The sequence below is a fragment of the Colossoma macropomum genome, unplaced genomic scaffold (assembly GCF_904425465.1).
Source record: "Colossoma macropomum unplaced genomic scaffold, Colossoma_macropomum, whole genome shotgun sequence".
Classification (NCBI taxonomy): domain Eukaryota; kingdom Metazoa; phylum Chordata; class Actinopteri; order Characiformes; family Serrasalmidae; genus Colossoma; species Colossoma macropomum.
In genome coordinates, this window is record NW_023494800.1 from 17,795,553 (window position 1) to 17,815,488 (window position 19,936).

A 19,936-nucleotide genomic window follows, 5' to 3' on the forward strand; every position below is an offset into this window, starting at 1 on the left:
TGCAGGACTACATTTCCATTTCCCACGCTCATAACTACTTTATAACTACATTATACACCATATATAATCATAACTTACATATCAGTTTTATGGTGGTTACTGAATAACCTTATAACATTAAACAACAAATATACTGATATCAACTGATTTATATTCAGCAACTACATAGAACTTTAGAGCAACTTTAGAGAACTTGTTCTGATTGGTTCAAAGTGAATACATTTTTTGTATTGTAATAAACTGCATGAACATCTAACATTACTCAGAATTACTCATCTGTTTTTTCTTAATTTAATTTTATTTTATTTTATGCATTCTTCATACTTTTATTCATGATCTAACTTGGATTGTCTGTTGTTTTGTTAAGTACACTGTGGTCCAAATTAAACTTGGAAATAACAATAGAAAGTGTTAGATCTTTAAACAGTAAATCATGAACAGTTATGAACAGTAAAAGGAAATTTGAAATTCATGTAATATTTCCAAGACTATACTTTCCACTCAAATGTATACACTGATAATATAATTTGTAACACAAAACACTATTAAAAAAAGAATGCAAAAAGAAACATTTTCACTAGTGGCCTTAGACTTGTGGACCCCACTGTAGTGATATGTGACCAAAAGTCTGATAAAATACATTAAATTAAGTGATAAAAACATACTTTTTAGATCAATTTTACCCCAAATATAGAAATGGACAGGTTTATTTTAATTTCAATGCTAATAACTAATACATATTAAAGTCTAATAGGAAAACATTACATCACAAAAATACAGATGTTTTTGTTCAAATCTGCCTGGTTTAACTCACCATCTCCAGAAATCATCATACTGCAGCATGATATCCTACACTTGACTCTGGAGTGGACTCTCTCCCTCTCTCTCTCTCTCTCTCTCTCTCTCTTTCTCTCTCTCTCTCTCTCTTTCTCTCTCTCTCTCTCTCTCTCTCTCTCTCCCTCTCTCTCTAAGGTCCTTATAGGTACACTTGTGTCCAGCATGGCAAAGTGGGTTTGTGAGTTTTGCAGTCATGAGCTCAGTTCTTCTCCGCCTCTGTCTTCTCTTTGCTCCATATATCTGCTCTGGTAAGACTAAATTATGAGACATTTCTTTTTCTAAATAATCTAAATGTTGTCATTTATTTTGTTATAATGATGGACTATGTGAGTAAAAAAATCAAGCTTTAGGATTGCTTATGAATATTACCTTCATTGCTAGTGTTTACATAAACAAAACAGTGATCAAAATCAACCTCAAGAAAATAAAGTGTTAAATTAATTTGAAATTAATTTTGTCATATGTTTATGGATATCTACCAATTTTTTACAATAGAATGACTCTCTCTGATACACATTAATCCTTATACAAGTTCTTATGTAAGTCCAGTGATATAAGTCTTACATGTGATTGCCTGTGTGAAAAATGCCTCATAAATGACTCTATTGTTGGACATAATGATCACCTCTGGATTTTTGTGAATACGCTCAATAGCCTGTTTACACCTGATAGCCGTTATTTATTCTGCATTGAAGATTTGATTCCTGTTCACAATGGATTTTAGCGTCATACAGTTTAGCGGGTCTATTGTTATTGACTGTCTTTTGAACTGTTTGTATTGTATGCACTCTGTACCTCAACTGAGAGTATTGTCTGACTTAATCTCTCTGTCTAAATAAGTTGAGATCAAACCAGAGCCAACAGATGACGACAGAAATGCCCAACATAGGCCATAAGTTAGTGGTTTAACCCCTTAAGTTCCCAGCATTATTACATCCTATGGCAAAACAGTAAAAAAGAAGTAAAGAATGCTTATTTTATTGATAATTGAAATATAGCGTTTTTAACAGTCTTTATGTATTTATGTCAATTATTAATTGCTTTATACAATTTTTGTCTAAAAGGCAACACTTCAGGATCGTTTATTAGAAAGAGCATGGTTTAAAGTTCAGTTAATGACCACCAGTAAGATTACTCACTTCAACCCTTGACTTGAAGTCACAGGATTTGGACAGAGAGAGAGAGAGAGAGAGAGAGAGAGAGAGAGAGAGAGAGAGAGAGAGAGAGAGGAGAGAGAAAAAAGAATAAAAGAGAGAGGGGGAGGGAGAGATAAAAAGAGGAGAGTGGAGAGAGAAAAGAGAAAGAAAGAAGAAAGGAGAAAGGAGAGAGAAGAAGGGAGAGAGAGAAAAGAAAGAAAGAAAGAAAGAAAGAAAGAAAGAAAGAAAGAAAGAAAGAAAAACAAGAAAGAGAGAGGGGAGTGTGGGCAGAGAGAGAGAGGAAAGAGAAAAAAGAGAGGAGAGAGTGGAGAGAGATTAGAGGAGGAAAAATAAATGAGAGACAGAAAGAAAAAGAAAGAGAGAAGGAAAGAGAGGGAAAGAGAGATGGAAAAGAAAGAAAGAAATAAAGAAAGAAAGAAAGAAGTGGAGAAAGAGAGGAAAGAGTGTGGATGGAGAGAGAAAATAAAGAGATGAGATGGAGAGAGAAAGAAAGAAAGAAAGAAAGAAAGAAAGAAAGAAAGAAAGAAAGAAAGAAAGTCCTGTGTGTTGCAGTGTTTGTGATGTCGGGGTCATCAGCTTGTGTTCTGTGTTCCAGCTCAGTGGTGCTATCAGAGTCAGTACTCATGTGAGGATAAATGCCAAGGTAAGCTGAACCAGCCACGCTTCAACTTCCAGCCATTAAAGCATTTTTATTAATGTATAACAGCCTGTTCTGTTCATGAAAACAGCTGAAACATGCACAGTACTCACTGTTTTAGGGCCCAGTCAGTGGGTCAGAGATTCTCCGGAGTGTGGAGGGCAGATTCAGTCACCTGTTAATATCGTCACACGCAAGGTCCAGTATGACCCCAATCTGACCGCCATCATCTTTGAGAATTACACAGAAGTAATGAACATCACTGTGATAAACATCGGATATGCTGGTGAGTCAGTACACAAACCTCATCTCAGTTAACACTCTAAACTGCAGAATTTTTAAAAATTAATCTCAAAACTTATTATTCAGTAACTACTTTAAAAAGATTTAGTAACTAATGTGAATTCAAGTCCATTTAAATTGCAATGTGGGCCCACATAACAGCCCTGGTAGTTAAATTCAGGTTAAATTCAGTTTACTCTGTCAGATTTAGCAGTTCTCTGCTAGTTCCATGTTTAATGGTAAACTTGATGTCTCAAATATGGATAAAATATTGACAGTAAACTTCTTTGGTGATTCACATGCCAAATAGGGCATAAAAGAGAATGATGGGGGATCATTTTAGCCAATTCTTTTTACCAGAATGATGGCTTCCACTTGCATTCCCCTCTAATCATTCCCTGGATATTTGCTGCCAACCATCTTGGTAGTACTTTTTTTAACGCTTGAGTGCTTTGATCTCCAGAAATGAAATTTACAGACAGATTAAACTTATTTACTGTCTTTATCTGGAAAAACACAAATAGCAGCAGAAGAATTGCATTGTATTATTTTGATGTCCAAATTCTTGCTTGTAACATTTTATCCTCCCTTAGCTGTCTTTTTTCTCCCGTCATCTATGCGGATCCGTGGCGGGGGCCTTCCTGACACCTACAAGGCTGTTCAGTTTCACCTGCACTGGGGGACAGACTTTGGGCCAGGCTCAGAACACACTGTGGATGGAGAGCAGTACCCAATGGAGGTGAGTTCCAATTTTATTCAAAAAGCACATAAACACTTGACAGTCGTTGAGCCCAGTGCTGTACATAGTAAAGATATACTGAACATACAATACAGAACATCTACATTGACTGGCCACTTCATTAAGTACACCTCTTTATGTCTACACTCTTTGTCCATTTAACCAAGTCCCTTTATCGTATAGGTGTGCTTTGTTGTACCACAGTTACAGACTGTAGTCTATTTGTCTCTCTGCACTCTTGTTAGCCCCCTTTTACCCTGTTCTTCAAGGGTCAGCACCCCAGAGGACCACCACAGAGCAGGTATTATTTAGGTGGTGGTTCATTGTCAGCACTGCGGTGACACTGATGAGGTGGTGGTGTGTTAGTGTGTGTTGCGCTGGTGGATCAGACACAGCAGTGCGGCTGGAGTTTTTAAATACTGTTTCCACTTACTGTCCACTCTATTAAACACTTAGACACGCCACCACTATGTCAGTGTCATTGTAGTGTTGAGAATGACCCACAATCCAAAAAATACCTGCTCTGTGTTGGTCCTGACCACTAAAGAACAGAGTGAAAGGGGGCTAATAAAGTATGCAGAGAAAAAGATGGGCTAAATTCTGTAATTCTAGAACTACAAAGTGTGCCTATACGTTAAGTGGACCGGAAATGGACAATGAGTGTAGATAAAAGGAGGTATACATCATGAAATGGCCAGTCCATGTATAACATCAATAAATAGAACAAATATGAACGTGGCACAGACCCATGACCACAACATTCACATGCCAAAAGTATTTCGAACCACTAATGTATAGAAGTATGTCTTAAGCTTTGACTTTTTAACAGTGATAGAAGGTGCATAACTTGTGTTGTAAAGTGAACACACTTTCCTAACTTTCAGTATTCATTTATTAGTTTGTTTATTATTTGTTTATTGTTTATTTATTTGGTGTGTTTTTCTCAAAGGTCCACATTGTTCATATAAAACAGCAATACAACACTCTGAGCGAAGCCATGAATGACCCAGTGGGGGTAGCAGCTCTTGGCTTCTTCTTTGAGGTAACACGTTTCGGAGATGGCTGATCTTTTTACACTTTGTTGATATTTTCATGAGATGTACTTAAGGTTGGGAAACAGACTCTTTCTGTGGAAGTCCTTAAGTCTTAAAATATAGTGCTGCTACATATTCCAGTCTACCCTCAAGAACCTAATGCCTTAAAATGAAAGCACATTTTTTTGCACATTTTTCCCATTTTTTCAATTTTTATAGATAACACTATGTCATACACTGTTAGAAAAAAGGTCCTAAAGATACCCTCAAAGATACCACCACAGCCACAGAGCTTGTACCTGGAAAGCTTACAGTTATTTCTGAGAGTGTACAGCGTCAGAAACCATACAACCAAGTCTATTTTAGATTACTTATCGACACAACATGGTTTGAGGCAAGTGTATGATGATTTAGGCCTGTAGTTTGCACAGTGCTAATCTGTGAAGTATAAGCTTCCATTACTTCCATTCCATTAACTATATTAAGATAATTGCTCCATGCAAAACTACAGAAGTAACCTCTGGGCACTTTTGTCTGACTGACTACATTTGGGGTGGGAAAATTTCACCAAATTATCACTTTAGGGCAAGTCCAAATCCTAATATAGGGAAACTCCAGCAAACTCCAGCTGCTGTGGAGAAAATGTAGACATCTTCTTTATGTAATAAAGTCTTTTTATTTCTTATTGTCTTGATAAAGTAAACCAGTACACAGGAACCTTTTGATACAATGTTGCTACAACGTGGAAACTTGAGTTGCTTTGTTGTGCAAGTATTTGGTCTGATTTCATGATGAGCTCCAGCCCATCACCTCGCCATGGCATGTGCAGCTAAATGATGTTCTCATTCCTTTCTTCAGGTGTCTCCCCATGAAAATCGGCAATTCTATAAAGTGATTGAGGCTTTAGGAAGAGTTCGGTACAATGGTAAGTTCTTGTACAATGTCAAACGTGTTTATTTCAGACAATTGTATTCATTCTACATTCCACATTATAGAAATAGCTTTGTGCAAAAGTAGGGCACCTAAAAGTTATCCATCCAGACAGTAAATGTTTATTTTATTTGAAATGATACTGATAAATACAAATAAACATTAATACATTAAATTGTGATTTAATGTCTGTGTTAGCATAACCTTTAAAAAAAGCCCAGTATTTGTAGTTTCTATACAATACCTGGCTCAGCTAATCAATACTTCTAAGTTATACTTCATTAGCCTAAATAAGGTGTACACAGATGAAACTGAATAAATCCAAACACTGAGAAGAGGAACTAACTCTATGATCTAATTATTTAATAGGACATTGAAAACTTGATAACTATGAAAACTATGATATTGATAGTTTTTACTGTTTTGGTGTTTATTTGTATTTACTATAATGGTATATAGAATGTTCTTACCAAAGTACACTACTGACCAGACTGCCCCTCACAAATCAGAATAAAACCTCTCAAAAAAGTAGAATTATACAGTATTTTAAATGATCATTTTACTCTCAAAGGGAACAGCACTGTAATGACTGGATTCCAGCTGACTGACATGTTGACATCATTGGAGAACTTTTCCAGTTATTACCGTTACACAGGATCTCTGACCACACCAGGCTGTAATGAGGCCATCATCTGGACCGTCTTCCAACAGTCTATCCCCATCAGCCAACAACAGGTGGACTGAGTTTTTTCTATGGAAATGAATGGTTGCATCTCTGCTCATGAACTGTCTTGAGAAATAAGACTTGAGAAATGAACTGAAAACTTCAGGTTTTTGTGGTAAATCTGAAATATCAGAAATATTTGAAATTAATTTCCATTTCCCTTCCCCGTTGTCCTTTTATTTCTATTTCACAGCTGGCGCTGGTAACCCGACAGATGTTATTTCCAACTGGAACGCCCATGATTGACATCTTCCGTCCGGTGCAGAATCTAAATGGCCGCATTGTGTACACATCCATGGCATGTCCCTGTGTGTTTTCGGGTCCAATCACTCTGGTACTGTGCCTCCTCTATATATTTGAACTAGTGTGATAACGATATAACACACAGTTACATGATGTATTATGTTTACAAAAGGCAATGTCCTGGGTAGTAGTTTGCAAAAAAAAGGTTCTTAGCACATTAAATTGAAGCTATTGTTTATTGACTTGTTAATATGCAGCACTATCTGATATAGCCCTTTTAGTACTTCACCAGATTTTCTATTAACTCATTAGTTTTCTACAATTTCCTCTAAAAAATACGCAAATCTGTGTTTAAAAATGACAAAGTGCTTTATTTTAGATGGATTCGTAAGGGATGAATTTGTCATGTGTTAACAATAGGCAGCCAAGAAGAATATTGTGACTGTCCAAAGAAAAATATGCATCTCTTCTTATGCATCATTTTTTCTATTTTTTGTTTTTCTATATCATTTGAGCATGGCAGCTGTCCCTCACATTGTGTGAAAATTCATGATGAATGGACCAATAGAAATACTCCAAAATCACTTTTAATTAAACATCTTTACATTAACTTACTTTAAAAATAAAGAACAAACTTCCCTTCTCCTGTAAAGTTATTATTTTAGAGGCACTTGTTTTTTCTTTGGACAGCAATATGTAACATATTTCCCATCTCTTTTTATGTTTACAATACTACAAGTTTGCTTACAGAAAAGTTGAGAAATTATATGAAAAAAATAAAGGTTTCTCTTTTGGTGTTTGAACTCATGTTTTCTTATTTCTCATTTTAATTACTCCATTTTCGGGCAGTGAATCTGAGAGCTTTTGAGAATATATAGACAAAATAATTAAGAAAACTTAAAATTGGTGTCACATCAGTTTCTTATCAAGTCATATATGGTAAACTCACCATTTTGTACTAGTGTAATCAGTATACAGAGTTTTGTACCACTGTACTGTATATGCACAGGAGAGGTTACTCTCTACGTGCCTTCAGCCAGGCTCTCATGTATTCTATCTGTGCTGTAACACTACTTCTCGCAGTTCCACCAGGGGCGCTGTACTGCTCCACACTGCTGGTGTAGTCCCACACGGAGGACACATCACTGTCAAACAGAGGACTGCAGAAAATAATGGAGAAAGCTTTTTATTAATAACACTTACCTATGCAGAACTGGCAGCATTTAATTCTCACAAAAAAGCACCTGTCTATTGGTATGTGGATGTGTGCTGACCTGGCAGAATGGAGGTCTTCCACAGTAAGTTGATTCAGGGGGACGTTTTTAGACTCAGCCTGATAGACAGCTTTTCCTGAACAGCTATGAGCTTCCCTAAATGGCACCTACAACAAAGGCAACCAAGTAGGTCAATATCATTTAATGAACCAATATGAAACCCTCACGATGGCACAACTGTGAGAAGACAATTTACTCACTCCTTTTCTGACAAGGTAATAGGCCAGATCAGTGGCCAGCATGTCTGGACTGAGAGCAGCCTCCATGGCTTTTTGATTTACCTGCATTAGATCACAAACAGTTAAAGTAAGTTTAATATATATTAATACATATTTTAATCTGCAATTTATGGAAATTTATGTTTTCTCAATGTTCTTATACAAACTTTGTTAAAACCTACTGATCTATAATGGAAGAAGGTCTTATAAAAACAAATGATTTTCCATTTGATATGACGTTACCAATGTAAACAAAGTCATTCAGAGTGATTTTAATGGGAGATCTAGAGGAACTTACCGAGTCAGACTTTGTTGTGATAGTGATAGGAACCAGATGCCTACAGAGTTTAATGCTCATAAAAACAAGCTTCACACAAAGTTATTATACCAAATAGTTATAAATATGTCACCTGATGCCTGAGGCATTGTTTTATTTTATTTTTTTTATGATACTGCATGCAGTTTTGGTCTAAAAAAAACATTATTTTGAAAAATCCATTCATGGTAGAGGTACATGCAAGAAGTTGTAAGGCAAAACAGGGATGAAAGAATCTATTTTACCTTTATTGACACTATACATAAAACTCAGAAGACACATGTAGATTTATCCTTTTGGATAGTAAATAAAATGACTGTAGACATCATGACTTGTTTCATATCACCAGCACTGTAAAAACAAATCTGAGTTGGTTTTCTATGATGCACCATTTCACATCAAACACTCTGAATGACTCTTTACATATTAACAACTGAATAACGTAGACATTTTGAAAAATGAGTGGAATTCCTGTTTAATTCCCCTTAATTCTCTGCTTTAGTGTAATTTCTCACTTTCTCCAGCAATTCTCCAGATTAGGAGCTCATTCTTTAGCCCTCCGATCAAGCTCTTAAGTGATCGGACGCCATCTGATATTTTTAAACATGTTTGATTCAAAACGTTCATGAGTCCTGTAGTTTGAGTTGGTCAATGAAGTCATGAATTGAAGGAAAGACTCAGGCAATAGGCAATGAGAGAGCTAGGAGAGAGGAGGAAAAAGGTGAAGAGACGTGCATGCCCCATGGAGACTGACGAGTTGCTTTTTCTTTACAATTTTAAGTCAGCAGCCAGTTCAGTTTTAACTCCAGATTCATCCCCAGTTTGTGTTTTTGTGACGCTTTTTGTGCATGCATTAAAGCACAGTCCAGTTTAGCTTTGTTTCTCCTGTATCATGTGATAATGGTAGAGATATGTTTTTTTCAGTGCGTTTTGTAGCCTAATCTTGTTATTTGTTGTTGTACTTTTGATTGCAACCTCTTTTTTGCCTTTATCGTCTAGTATGTGTGCCCTCATGACAAAATAACAGGAAATTCTGTTAAAGACGGATGTTAAGCGTGTGACGTTCTGTTTTCTCTCTCTGTTCTCTGTAAGGATTTTAAAAACTTGTGTAGGGTATGCCCAATTCTAGGCTTGTCTTTATGTCTATTATGTATTTCAGGGTATTTTAAGGGTAAATTGTATTGCTTTGAGAAAGGAAAATCTAGATTGCATTAGTACCTCACCTTCAGTGTAGATATGACACCTGTAGCTACCTGCAGTACAGCGTGTACTGTATCATAGGCATCAAACATGGCCTCTTTATCCTCCTACAAAAAATACACACAGTGACTGTTACAGTAGAAGCTACACTCCCTCACACAGTATCAGAGTGTCAAGTTGTTCTCTCACTGTCATCAGTGTACCTGTAGGTCCTTGTTGTATGTGCTGGGGAGGCCCTTGAGAGTCATTAGAAACCCTGCACACTAAGCAAAAATTAAATGGTTAATATGGGAAGCTTCATCAAAAGGTTTAAGTCAGATTTATTGCTCTAAGAACCTTCAAATAAATAATTTTGAAGCAAGTGAGTAACAGAATGTTAATCTAAGATATGATTTCATTAAATGCAGCGTTTAGCTTTTTCTGGAACAGACAATTGTCTACTGTCAAACTGTCTGCTGTCAAAGTAATAGAAACAAAGCGATTAGTCTATCATTTTAAATTTTGTAAACGTTATAACAGTGAGCTCTTTTCTGAATCAGGTTCAGAGTGTCTTACTCTGCCGAATACTCGTCCTGCTTTGCTGCGGATGAGCTCCAGGCTGTCAGCGTTTTTCTTCTGCGGCATCAGACTGCTCCCCGTGCTGCTCACACCAAACACACAAGCAGAGTTCTAACTAGCACAGTGCTCTCTATGCATGCTAGTGCAGACGAATACAGCAGAAAAGAGCAAGTTGAAACCTACATATTAACACAGTAGAATACAAACTACAGTATGCAAACTATAGTATAGACAATTTTTAGCACCATCAGTAAAACTACATGTTTTGTTGATTTTCTAAGTGAAAATAAGTTAACACATTTTATACAAGGAACTTGCGTAAATATAGCATTTTCCGACAAATTTTAGTGCATAATCTCTATTTATTTGCTGAGTTTAACATATTGGAAAAAACATAAATACATAAAATGTAAATAAATAATATATATATATATTTATTTATTTATAATATGTTTCTTAGTAGGCAATTACTAAATTGAATAATTCCTTTGGAATCCAGCTCTTACCAAATGTTACAAGATTCTCTGCAGTTGGTTTTCACTGTCACTTTTGTTAAGTACTGAGTGTTATCGTTTTAACCAAATCTTACACAAGATCTTGTCAGTGGTCTGTTCAGAGATTTTTACTTTGTCTACTATAACTCAAAAATCTGCCACCAGAGTAGTACTCCACTTTGGGCATAGTAAAATGGATCAGCACATGGAATTAAAGCTTTGTTTGTGAGCTACTATGTTTTCTATCACTATATAAAAGAAGTACAATGCTGCCTTTATTGTTGGATTCACGGTGGTAGTTTCTGAGCAGAACAGAACTCAGTCACTAAGGGCTTTATATTGATGCTTCATCAGAACAACAACAAAGAGCGACTGAAGTGTGAAGGATAGTCCTATTCATGTTTCTGCTTGCTCAACACAGAAGGCACAAACGCAATACAAATCTACTAACCTCCTTTCATCTTTGTTAGGTCATGTTTTTTCATATCAAAATAAATGTGACAACAGTTCTGAGACATCACATTATTAATGGAGAAGAGTACAATCAGAGTCATGATTAAATGGCACTAAAAGTTTAATCATAATGAATCAGTTTTTCAGAGCGAATAAAGGTACCTGTATGCATCAGACAGAGAGATGAAGGAGAACTCCTTGGTGCTGTACAGGATCAAATCTTCTGCCATCTTACTGAGGTGTGTCAGACACATTGATCCCCAGAACAGGAACTCAGCTGCCGCGAAAAAAACATACATATTAACGACATATGCATAAGGTAGAATGCATTTTGTGCTGAAATTCAATTTGAAAACTGACAAGCATACCAACAAAATCTCTCTGTCCAGTGGCATCCATACTGTTGATGCTGATTCCATCAAAGTCTAGTTCTGCAAAGAAGACGAGAAACAATACAGCACATTTACCTACAAAGTCTCCTGCTACTGTGTAAAATATATATAACTTACAGGAAGATATAATATTTGAATAAGCAACAAAATTTCAAAACTGATCACCTTTTCTAAGAAGCTCCCTGTCAACGTTGAATGGGTTCCCAGCAATGGCTCCACTGTTTAAAAAAAAACATATATTACAAATGTTATTCATTCAGATTAAATATTCACCTAAATATCCAGTCCATTAGCAGTGACCTTCCCAGAGGCAGAACATTGACACGCTTCCTGATTTCTTCCACCTGCTCCACGTCTCTGCTCAGAGCCACTGCATGACTGAAATAAAAAACAATATAAACACTTAGCCAGCTACATCATGGATATCACAGAAAATGTTTTAATAGGTCAGATTAAATCACCCTCTCTTTTTCCTGATTTGTCTACCTGAGGATCCAGTGGCTCCATCTGATTGGCTGAGCTCTCTGCATGTGAGTGTATCCAGGAAACAGGATTTCAATCTCTCTAATGGGAAAAGAAAGGCAGTCAATATGGAATAACGTAACAATTTCGTGTAATAATTTTTTGTGATATAGCTTTGAAGGGCATTAAACACTTCAGATATCTGGTTCATATTGCTGTCATGTGGATGTTTTATTTGGACTCAGCAAGTTTCTTTAGAATGGAGCATTTCATATCAAACCACTCTGAACTACTTTGTTTACATCTTACAGATTTAATAATGCAGAAATTTTGAAAGATTGGTGGAATTCCCCTTTCCATGACTAATATGAATTTATGATTTGTGTCTGTTAGGGCTGCACAGTAGACTACTACGTTTTCCAAAGCCACAATAAAGTTAGAAAGAATTTTCAATGTGATTCACCACTGACAATGCTATTTAGACCAAGACTAGGCTTAATCAATGTCCAGGACTCCCGTCCATTAGGTTTATGGAGAATCAGTATTGATGTTGCAAGACTAGACCGTGTCCAGGAAACCAGTCCTAGATGTTTTAATTGTGTGCTGTGAGTATCCTGACCAGTGTGCAAAATACCCCTAGGTAATCAGGGGGGTCCTATGCTGACTGGCTGCAAATTTACTCACCATAGCGGTGCTGATACTAACTTCAATGGCAACAAAATGTTAGGTTTAACAATACTTCTTTGGGAATTGCTCTTTTCTACATTGGTAATGCAGCTGTCTTCAGCTTGAGAAATAAATAAAAATTCACACTCTTCTCTGATCTCTTGGGAAATTAGTCAGATTTAAAAATATGCTATGGCAAATATGCAAGATAACCTGGGCTGCTACAGCGTCACCCTGAGGAAGACCAGTGCTGCATCTGTAGTTAGTTGAGAATACCAAAGACAGAAGCGCGCTGACTGTACGTGAAGCAGTTAAACAATGACCTTTTTCTAAATTTGTATTTGAGTGCAGATTTTTCCCTAACGGACAGCATTACATCATAGTAAGTTCATTTCAAGGACCCTCCAGAATTCAATGGGTCCATAAGATTAATTAACCCTGTATTTTGCACTTTGATGCTGACCAATCACAGAGGTGATTGGCCAGCTTCTTTGAGTAACTGCATGAATCCAGGCATTAACATGACCCAATGAATGTGAAAAATTGTACTCCAAAGTAATGCAGGCCAAACTCTAACAACATCACATCAAGCAACTACTGATGTGTTTTTATACATACTGAGCTATGTTGTAATTGCATAATGTACAGCCATGCAAAATTAATAATAACTACACATCCTCAAAAGAGAACTGCATAACAACATCTGTTTATTCTTACACTGCTGCTCTTTCCACCATCGTATTTATAAGTTCTATGGCATTTCCCTTCAGTGTGTCAATTCCATCCCGCAACCACAGCCTCATATCGGTGACAACCTATTAAAGCAACACGTTAACAAAAAAAAATAAAATATAAAGCCCACTTAGTATTTTATAAATATAATTAATAGTGTCTAAATTCTAAATTTTGACATGTTCAAATTGAAATTCACCTGATCATTCCTGCTCCTGCCGGTATGAAGCTTTCCAGCTGCTTCTCCAATCAGCTCCTAGCAAAAAGGAGGGAGTGCCAACTTTGCCTTTGATTTGTTCGTTTCTCATAAAGCCTGCTATACACGGGGGCACAAGTCAACTATGACCTGCACTTCAGTGTGCTTCACCATTAACTTTTAGGATTCTTTTTCATTTATCAAAACCTACAATCACACCTTAAGCTAAACACAGTCTTCCTTATGCTGAAACCAAGCTTCCTTGTGAAATGTTCCCTGTCATTATGGTTTGATCAAGAAATGCAAGTGGTGACGTGTACAAACAAGCACAGCCTTACCTTTAGTCTGCGCTCATTGGCTGTGTGAATATCCTCATCGCCAGGCTTGATCTGGAATTTACCGCTGGACCATTCACCAAAAACCTGATTTTACATTACAGAGACAGATTAACATATTTCTGAACAAGCACCAACAACACAAGACAATGTGTGTGTCTTACAAAATTTTCAAATTACCTCAATTAGGAGGTCTCAAATAACATGAATTAGAAAAATAAAGCCTGATAGGTTTTTATGAGTCAGCATGACAACACAACAGCGATCCAAAACAGACACATTTTTGGCAAAGTGTGGTGTACAATGGGCACCTGCTAGCAGCAGTGTCACATGACTGAGGGTTTGCTATTGTGTCCATATGAAAGTACAGCTGTGAACTGTGCCAGGGCATACTTTTGTCTGGGATTCATTAAGCTCTACTGAGAAAGGGAAAATGGACTATGGCACCGGCAACAAGTTCAATCTAGTTAAAGTACAAAAAAGTTTCAGAGCAACAGCATATAGTGTGAGAAGGGCACGTGATGTTTTTTTAAGTGAAGTGGAAAACTGATCTTCTTCTTTATTGCATACTCTTTCTCTCTCTCTCTCTCTCTCTCTCTCTCTCTCTCTCTATCACACACCCAAATGCTACTATTCTTGCTGGACCACAACTGTTGGGTTTCACGGAAAAAAAACCTGAAGTTTACAGTTAACTAACCTTGTCAAGGCCGTCATGAATCTGATCCATTTCCTCCTGAGTGACCAAGCCAGCTTTCTGCAGTGCCTTCACGTAGGCTTTGCTTCCCCTGATGTCTGCATCCCACATTCGCTGATCATATGCGATGGAGGCGTTGAACTTCTCCATTACAGGGTCCGTAGCCCCGACGAACCTGCCGCCCCACAGTTTGGTCCCCTGCTCAGCATTAAAAAACATAGTTAACAGTAACAAAGACCGTAAACAATGACAAAGACCACTCCGCGTTAAGTTAGCTTTAGGTCTGCCGTCAATTTTAGCTCATGGCTAACGGCTCATAACGGGTAAGATGAAGATAAGGAAGCAGAGACACATCTGTGACCAAGACAAGCGGTCTTTACCTCAGATCCTGCCATAGTTCCCTCTTCGGACTCCGCTGTCTCTGCTGGAGCTGAGGCACTAAGCTACTGTGCTTCAGTTAATGTTAGCTACGAAATGTCAAACTGAGCTGTCTTAGTATTTTGAACCAGAACTTGTTTTCTAGCTAGAACATGCAGCAAGTGGAGACCGTATATCCAGAAATACAGGAGAGTAATGAGTTAAGATTAATTAAGATTAATCAGACGAGCAAATCTACTAGTGCAAGTTCAGATATCAGAGCCAGTGATGCAACAGCTGTAGCCTGTAGGGTTCAAAAATATCCCAAATATCCCTCCCCTCTAAAACACTCCTCCCCTCTGAAACACTCCTCCCCTTAAAACACCCCTCCCCTCTAAAAAATCTATCATCTTTATCACTCCTCCCCTCTGAAACACTCCTCCCCTAACCCTCCTCTCCAAAACGCCGCTCCTCTGCCGTAGTTATTTCGAGGCAAACCGCCCATAAATGTTCAAATTATTAGAGACCGAAAAGTGAGTGATAGGCCGAAACCACAGTCGCTCACTTCACTCAACTAATCAAAAGACTAAACAGACACGCCGAAACGGAGCCTGAGGCCTAAAGAAACACAAAGTATTTAAACTACTTACTAATTTAATGGCAATATATAATTAATAACTATTAAATAGTCCGTTCGTTTATCTTTGTTCAACGTGGTGCCCTGTATTGGTTTTTGCTTTGATTAAAATGTTTTTTCTTTTTTTTTAAATACATAGAATTGACTATATATAACTGCATATACATAACTACACTATATGCACAATGCAGATGGATTATATGTGGGTGAAAAAACATCAGGTAATGAATTATAATAAAAATAAAATAAATGAGTGCTTTTTACAATTCTCTGCTACAACGAGATGGATGATGTATCTACCAGGCAGCATCGTCAATGAAAAATAAATATTAAGTCTGTAATTTTGTTTCATTCTTCTTCTTCTTCTTCTACTTCTTCTTCTTATTATTATTATTATTATTATTATTATTATTATTATTATTATTATTATTATTATTATTATTATTGGTGTTGTTATAATTAAATTTAAGGTAATCAAATTCGCTCTAGGAACGAACATTTTTGGTCTACTGTTTCTGCCCGACTGTTTACAGCAGCGGAACCGTCAAGGCCAGCGGAATGGAAGTGTAAGAGCTCGTTTAAAGTCTTTCTGCTCTAAAATGACTTCATTAGAAATGTCTTACCGATCGGTCCTTTGTGTATTTGGTTACCTACACCGGAGTACTGGAGTAATATAATAATGAGATGTGAAGAAAGAATAAATTACGAGAATTAATCAGCGTGTAACTTGGCTGCACAAGTTTAGTGCGAGCTGTTCAAATAACTAATAAAATGTCGCGGCTCCCAATATGCAATTTTTTTCCATATATTAGACTTAATATCGGTGATTATAATCGAGGACTGCAGTGTAGATCTTTTTACAGATGTGTACATTGACTAACAGTGACACGCTAAAGCAGTTCATGTCTGTGTGAAGCTTCTGAAGCACAGTCATATGATTCTGTTGCTTTTTTGCTGCCCAGCTTTTGGTGATTTGCTACACTGCTCTTTTACTTGTCAGTTGCATGACTATGTACTTCCGCTATACTATTTGGGACAGATGTGTTCAGTTGTGGGTCGGAAATGGCATATTTAAAGGGGCATTAACTCCTGCTTAAAACTACAGTTTTAATGTTATTTGTCACGCTATGTCATATTCTGTTATGTCATATATCTCTCAGCTAGCATAACTGTAGTGCTTACCTGGGTCGTCAAACAAAATCATTCCGCACAAAATGGATTCCACAGAAAATTTTTTTAACCCTTTCAGCCATATACACTGATGTAATGTCTGTAGATATCGAGCTACCTTGCTAACTTTAGCTTTTAGCTGGTTGTCCTCCTGAACTGACTAGTCGTTTCTGTCATTTGCTCCATTTTCTTCATTGTGATAATAATTTGAAGACAGTCAATACAGTTATACAATAACTACTGCAATAAGATTCTGCTTTCTAGCAGTAACACTAGGCATTTGCCTTAATTCTACGGTCAACAGTTAACAACAAAAATGTTGCAAAACAGCCCCCAGAAATCCACCCCAAAGCAGATTTTTCAAAAGTTACTCCCACCTTCAGAATACATCAGTAGAAGGGTTTTTTGGAGCGTTTAAACCAAACAGATCTCACTCTAGATACTACTGAGGTACCACTGTAGGATCCATGTAAGTATACTTACAACAGATGTAGGAATGGTTGCATTTTTCATTTTGGCCAGAATGTCCCTTTAAATGGGATACTGCTGCTGTCAGTTCTTATCAACTGAATTTGGTTAGCATTTTGGTTATCGGTCAACTTAACCATCCATTGTTTAAGATATATTAATAATATTTCATGTGTTCTTTGCAGGAGGGATGCTAACGCTGCTATGCTCAGCAATTATGAGGTAAGTAATGTTACTAATGTTTATGTTCATTAATATAATACAATAAAAAAATTTTGATTAACATATTGAATAGTAATCATACTGAAAACCATGCAGTTTGCTTAAGCCATACACAGAGAAAATAAAGAACACCAGTTATATTTTCAGACTTGTTAGATTGCTGAGGGTTTGTTTGTGTGCGTCTGTGTGTGTTTTCACTATTCTAGGTCTATCAGCTCCTAACAGAACTGAAAGAAAAGAGAAAAGAGAGTGTAAAAAACAAGCACAGCACTGGACAGCAGAACCTTAACACAATAATGTATGAGGTTAGTGACCCAGCGCCCATTTCACACCAGATGCGATGCGGCACGCGTGTTACAGTGAATTCACATTGTTCATTTTTTCCCTAGCAGCCAGGTAATGCCATCCAGTCTCCTTAGCGGTTTGCAAACATTGTTTTTTGAGAAGTTAAGCAATATAAATGTGAATAGGGATATGTTGTTGTGCCATGATGTGTGTGTGTGTGTTTTAAAAGGTAAATAAACGATAAACCACTAACAGCCTTGCCTTGTTTCTGTGATTTGGCAAAACCAACATATTTACATATATACTCCTATTCAATCTACAGCAGTTTAGCTCCACACATTTACACTGAAGTTATACAATCTGTTGCAGCCTGGACTACTTTTTGAATGATGCACAATACAGAGCAGCCAAACAGAACAGAGTTTATTTACATATCTCAGTCTTAAAGGTGCATTAACAAAAAACAGCCTGCTTAATTTTTGGGGATGAGGAGAGGTCAGAAATGGTCATGTAAAAATTAATGACTGTTATAACTGTTTTTGCACATAAAACCACACAAACTTTATAATGGACCTGAAAGTAAAAATGCAAGAAACATGTAGGATATTGGCCATTTTATACTAATAATATTTTATTATATATGGTGACTGATTAATTTTCTTGAGAAATTAATTTAGCTTACACCTACCCTATTTGGGGTCTAATATCTGTTTTTTGGCTCTTGTTACTATTTTGTAATATATGTGTTTGAATTTCATGTTGAATAATCAAAATATTGTGCTGTGTTGGAAAAGATTTTCATAACCCATAAAATGTTTGTTTGCTTTGTTTTGCATTGTCTCTGTCTGTTGCCTCTGAAGACTCTTAAGTATCTCTCCAAGACACCGTGTGCTCGCCAAAGTCCTGAGACAGTGAAAGAGTTCCTCACTGCGATGCTGCCACACAAGCTCACCAAGTGAGTATAGCAAAAAATCATGCTGTCAGTGTTCGTCCGTTTCTTATATTGCCTCACAGTATTCCACACATGCCCAGTGTTGAGTTTCATTTCATTCTTATTTAAAATCGTCAGACGTTTGTTCTAAACCTGTATATGACATAATTTATCTGCCATGTCATATATGGCTGCTGCGGTGTGCGTCCACTTTGTACTTCTAATTACAGAGTGTGGTTTGTCTGCCCTGTACTGATGAGCTCTGTAATTTTCTCTGTGAGCTACAGCACAATGAACTTTGCTGACTTGTGTCATGTGGTGCAGTACATATTCCAACTCTTGTCCTTTATTGTCACCATTGTATGGAATATGCCAATGTCTAGAATCTATTTGCTTAACTTTGCATTCTTTAACCTGCAGCCACCATAAGCTGACTGTGATCTCGTATTTTTTCCTCTCTGTCTTTTTTCAGAGCTGAGAAGCTGCAACTCCTGAACCACAGACCACAAACAGCAGTTGAGATCCAACTGGTCAGCCTTTGATATTATATGCTTTCTCTTTCATTTCTCTCTTTATTTTGTGCCTTTTCTTTCTCTGCCTTAGTATGTGACTCTCACTGGTTTAGTAGATCAGACTATCTGGTTTTAAGTATCGAAGATCCATGTATCAAGTTGTTGGCAACAATAATATGTTCTTTCTTGCACAGATGGTAGAAGAAAGTGAAGAAAGGTTGACTGAAGAACAGATAGATGAGCTTATTCAGAAGGTCACAGATATCCTCCCTGGAGATCCACAGCAAGAAGATGCTCCTGGAGATGCTGAGATGGATGCAAGCACAGACCAGTGATAGAATTTATGGAAATGCCTTTTTACACATAATATCCCCTGGTTTTGAAATCTGCATTTACATAGTCTGGTTTATGGGCTCTTCTTAAAAACAGAAGATACGCTGTTGGTAGCTAAGATTGAGGGTGATGTTGTTGACTGGGTGCATTTTGATTTTCATTACATTAATGAGAGTTTGTCATGTATGTTATGTTTGTATATAAATAAATAATGAAACCTGAAACATCACAGCATCTTGGTTGTAAAGGATATTTACTTTGACATGGGTCATTAGTAGTTTTAGGAAATTTTCTGGGTGTTAAATATTTAACATGAGCTTAAAGTGCCCTAATCATGGAAAACTGCATTTTCCTTACTTTTTTAAAAATAAAAATCTGAGGTGGGATGTAAACATTCTTAAAGTTTCAAAATGTACCCGTCAATTACCAGTCCATACAGTCCAAATAT

The 19,936-nt window shown here is 36.9% G+C and overlaps 3 protein-coding genes across 4 annotated transcripts; 2 read left to right on the top strand and 1 right to left on the bottom strand.

Annotated features, from left to right (window-relative positions):
• The first annotated feature begins 989 nt into the window (after nucleotides 1-989).
• Nucleotides 990-6,710, top strand: ca4c (carbonic anhydrase IV c). Its single transcript, XM_036587814.1, has 8 exons — nucleotides 990-1,085; nucleotides 2,590-2,637; nucleotides 2,753-2,917; nucleotides 3,507-3,652; nucleotides 4,602-4,694; nucleotides 5,545-5,611; nucleotides 6,188-6,351; nucleotides 6,534-6,710. The coding sequence occupies exons 1-8, from the start codon at nucleotides 1,031-1,033 to the stop codon at nucleotides 6,708-6,710; spliced, it is 915 nt and encodes a 304-aa protein (XP_036443707.1). The 5' UTR covers nucleotides 990-1,030.
• A 95-nt stretch (nucleotides 6,711-6,805) lies between these two features.
• asl (argininosuccinate lyase) lies at nucleotides 6,806-15,278 on the bottom strand. Of its 2 annotated transcripts, XM_036587812.1 has the most exons (16): nucleotides 14,954-15,278; nucleotides 14,577-14,771; nucleotides 13,883-13,966; nucleotides 13,548-13,604; nucleotides 13,334-13,431; nucleotides 11,975-12,052; nucleotides 11,789-11,866; nucleotides 11,654-11,706; nucleotides 11,465-11,527; nucleotides 11,259-11,373; nucleotides 10,147-10,231; nucleotides 9,795-9,854; nucleotides 9,615-9,698; nucleotides 8,058-8,138; nucleotides 7,858-7,964; nucleotides 6,806-7,743 (listed from the first exon to the last, which is right to left on the bottom strand). In XM_036587812.1, the coding sequence occupies exons 1-16, from the start codon at nucleotides 14,966-14,968 to the stop codon at nucleotides 7,599-7,601; spliced, it is 1,398 nt and encodes a 465-aa protein (XP_036443705.1). In that variant the 5' UTR covers nucleotides 14,969-15,278; the 3' UTR covers nucleotides 6,806-7,598. The 2 variants fall into 2 exon arrangements, with proteins under 2 accessions (XP_036443705.1, XP_036443704.1); XM_036587811.1 differs by lacking the exon at nucleotides 14,954-15,278 and having other exon boundaries at nucleotides 14,577-14,792.
• An 805-nt stretch (nucleotides 15,279-16,083) lies between these two features.
• LOC118819860 (calcitonin gene-related peptide-receptor component protein) lies at nucleotides 16,084-19,720 on the top strand. The gene is made up of 6 exons (XM_036587816.1): nucleotides 16,084-16,133; nucleotides 17,391-17,427; nucleotides 17,634-17,732; nucleotides 18,573-18,667; nucleotides 19,116-19,173; nucleotides 19,350-19,720. Exons 1-6 carry the CDS (start codon nucleotides 16,126-16,128, stop codon nucleotides 19,488-19,490), a joined length of 438 nt encoding a protein of 145 aa, XP_036443709.1. The 5' UTR covers nucleotides 16,084-16,125; the 3' UTR covers nucleotides 19,491-19,720.
• Nucleotides 19,721-19,936: the final 216 nt, after the last annotated feature.

Coding starts and splice junctions, on each gene's coding strand:
- asl (XM_036587811.1), bottom strand. CDS start 14,792: ATGTTTTTTAATGCTGAGCAGGGGACCAAACTGTGGGGCGGCAGGTTC. Junction 12,053..13,333: donor ATGGTGGAAAGAGCAGCAGT/GTAAGAATAAAC, acceptor TTTTCCCATTAG/AGAGATTGAAATCCTGTTTC. Junction 11,867..11,974: donor TGGAGCCACTGGATCCTCAG/GTAGACAAATCA, acceptor TTTTTATTTCAG/TCATGCAGTGGCTCTGAGCA.
- LOC118819860 (XM_036587816.1), top strand. Junction 17,733..18,572: donor TTAACACAATAATGTATGAG/GTTAGTGACCCA, acceptor TTGCCTCTGAAG/ACTCTTAAGTATCTCTCCAA. Junction 19,174..19,349: donor CAGCAGTTGAGATCCAACTG/GTCAGCCTTTGA, acceptor TTTCTTGCACAG/ATGGTAGAAGAAAGTGAAGA.
- ca4c (XM_036587814.1), top strand. CDS start 1,031: ATGAGCTCAGTTCTTCTCCGCCTCTGTCTTCTCTTTGCTCCATATATC. Junction 2,638..2,752: donor ATGTGAGGATAAATGCCAAG/GTAAGCTGAACC, acceptor TCACTGTTTTAG/GGCCCAGTCAGTGGGTCAGA. Junction 4,695..5,544: donor CTCTTGGCTTCTTCTTTGAG/GTAACACGTTTC, acceptor TCCTTTCTTCAG/GTGTCTCCCCATGAAAATCG.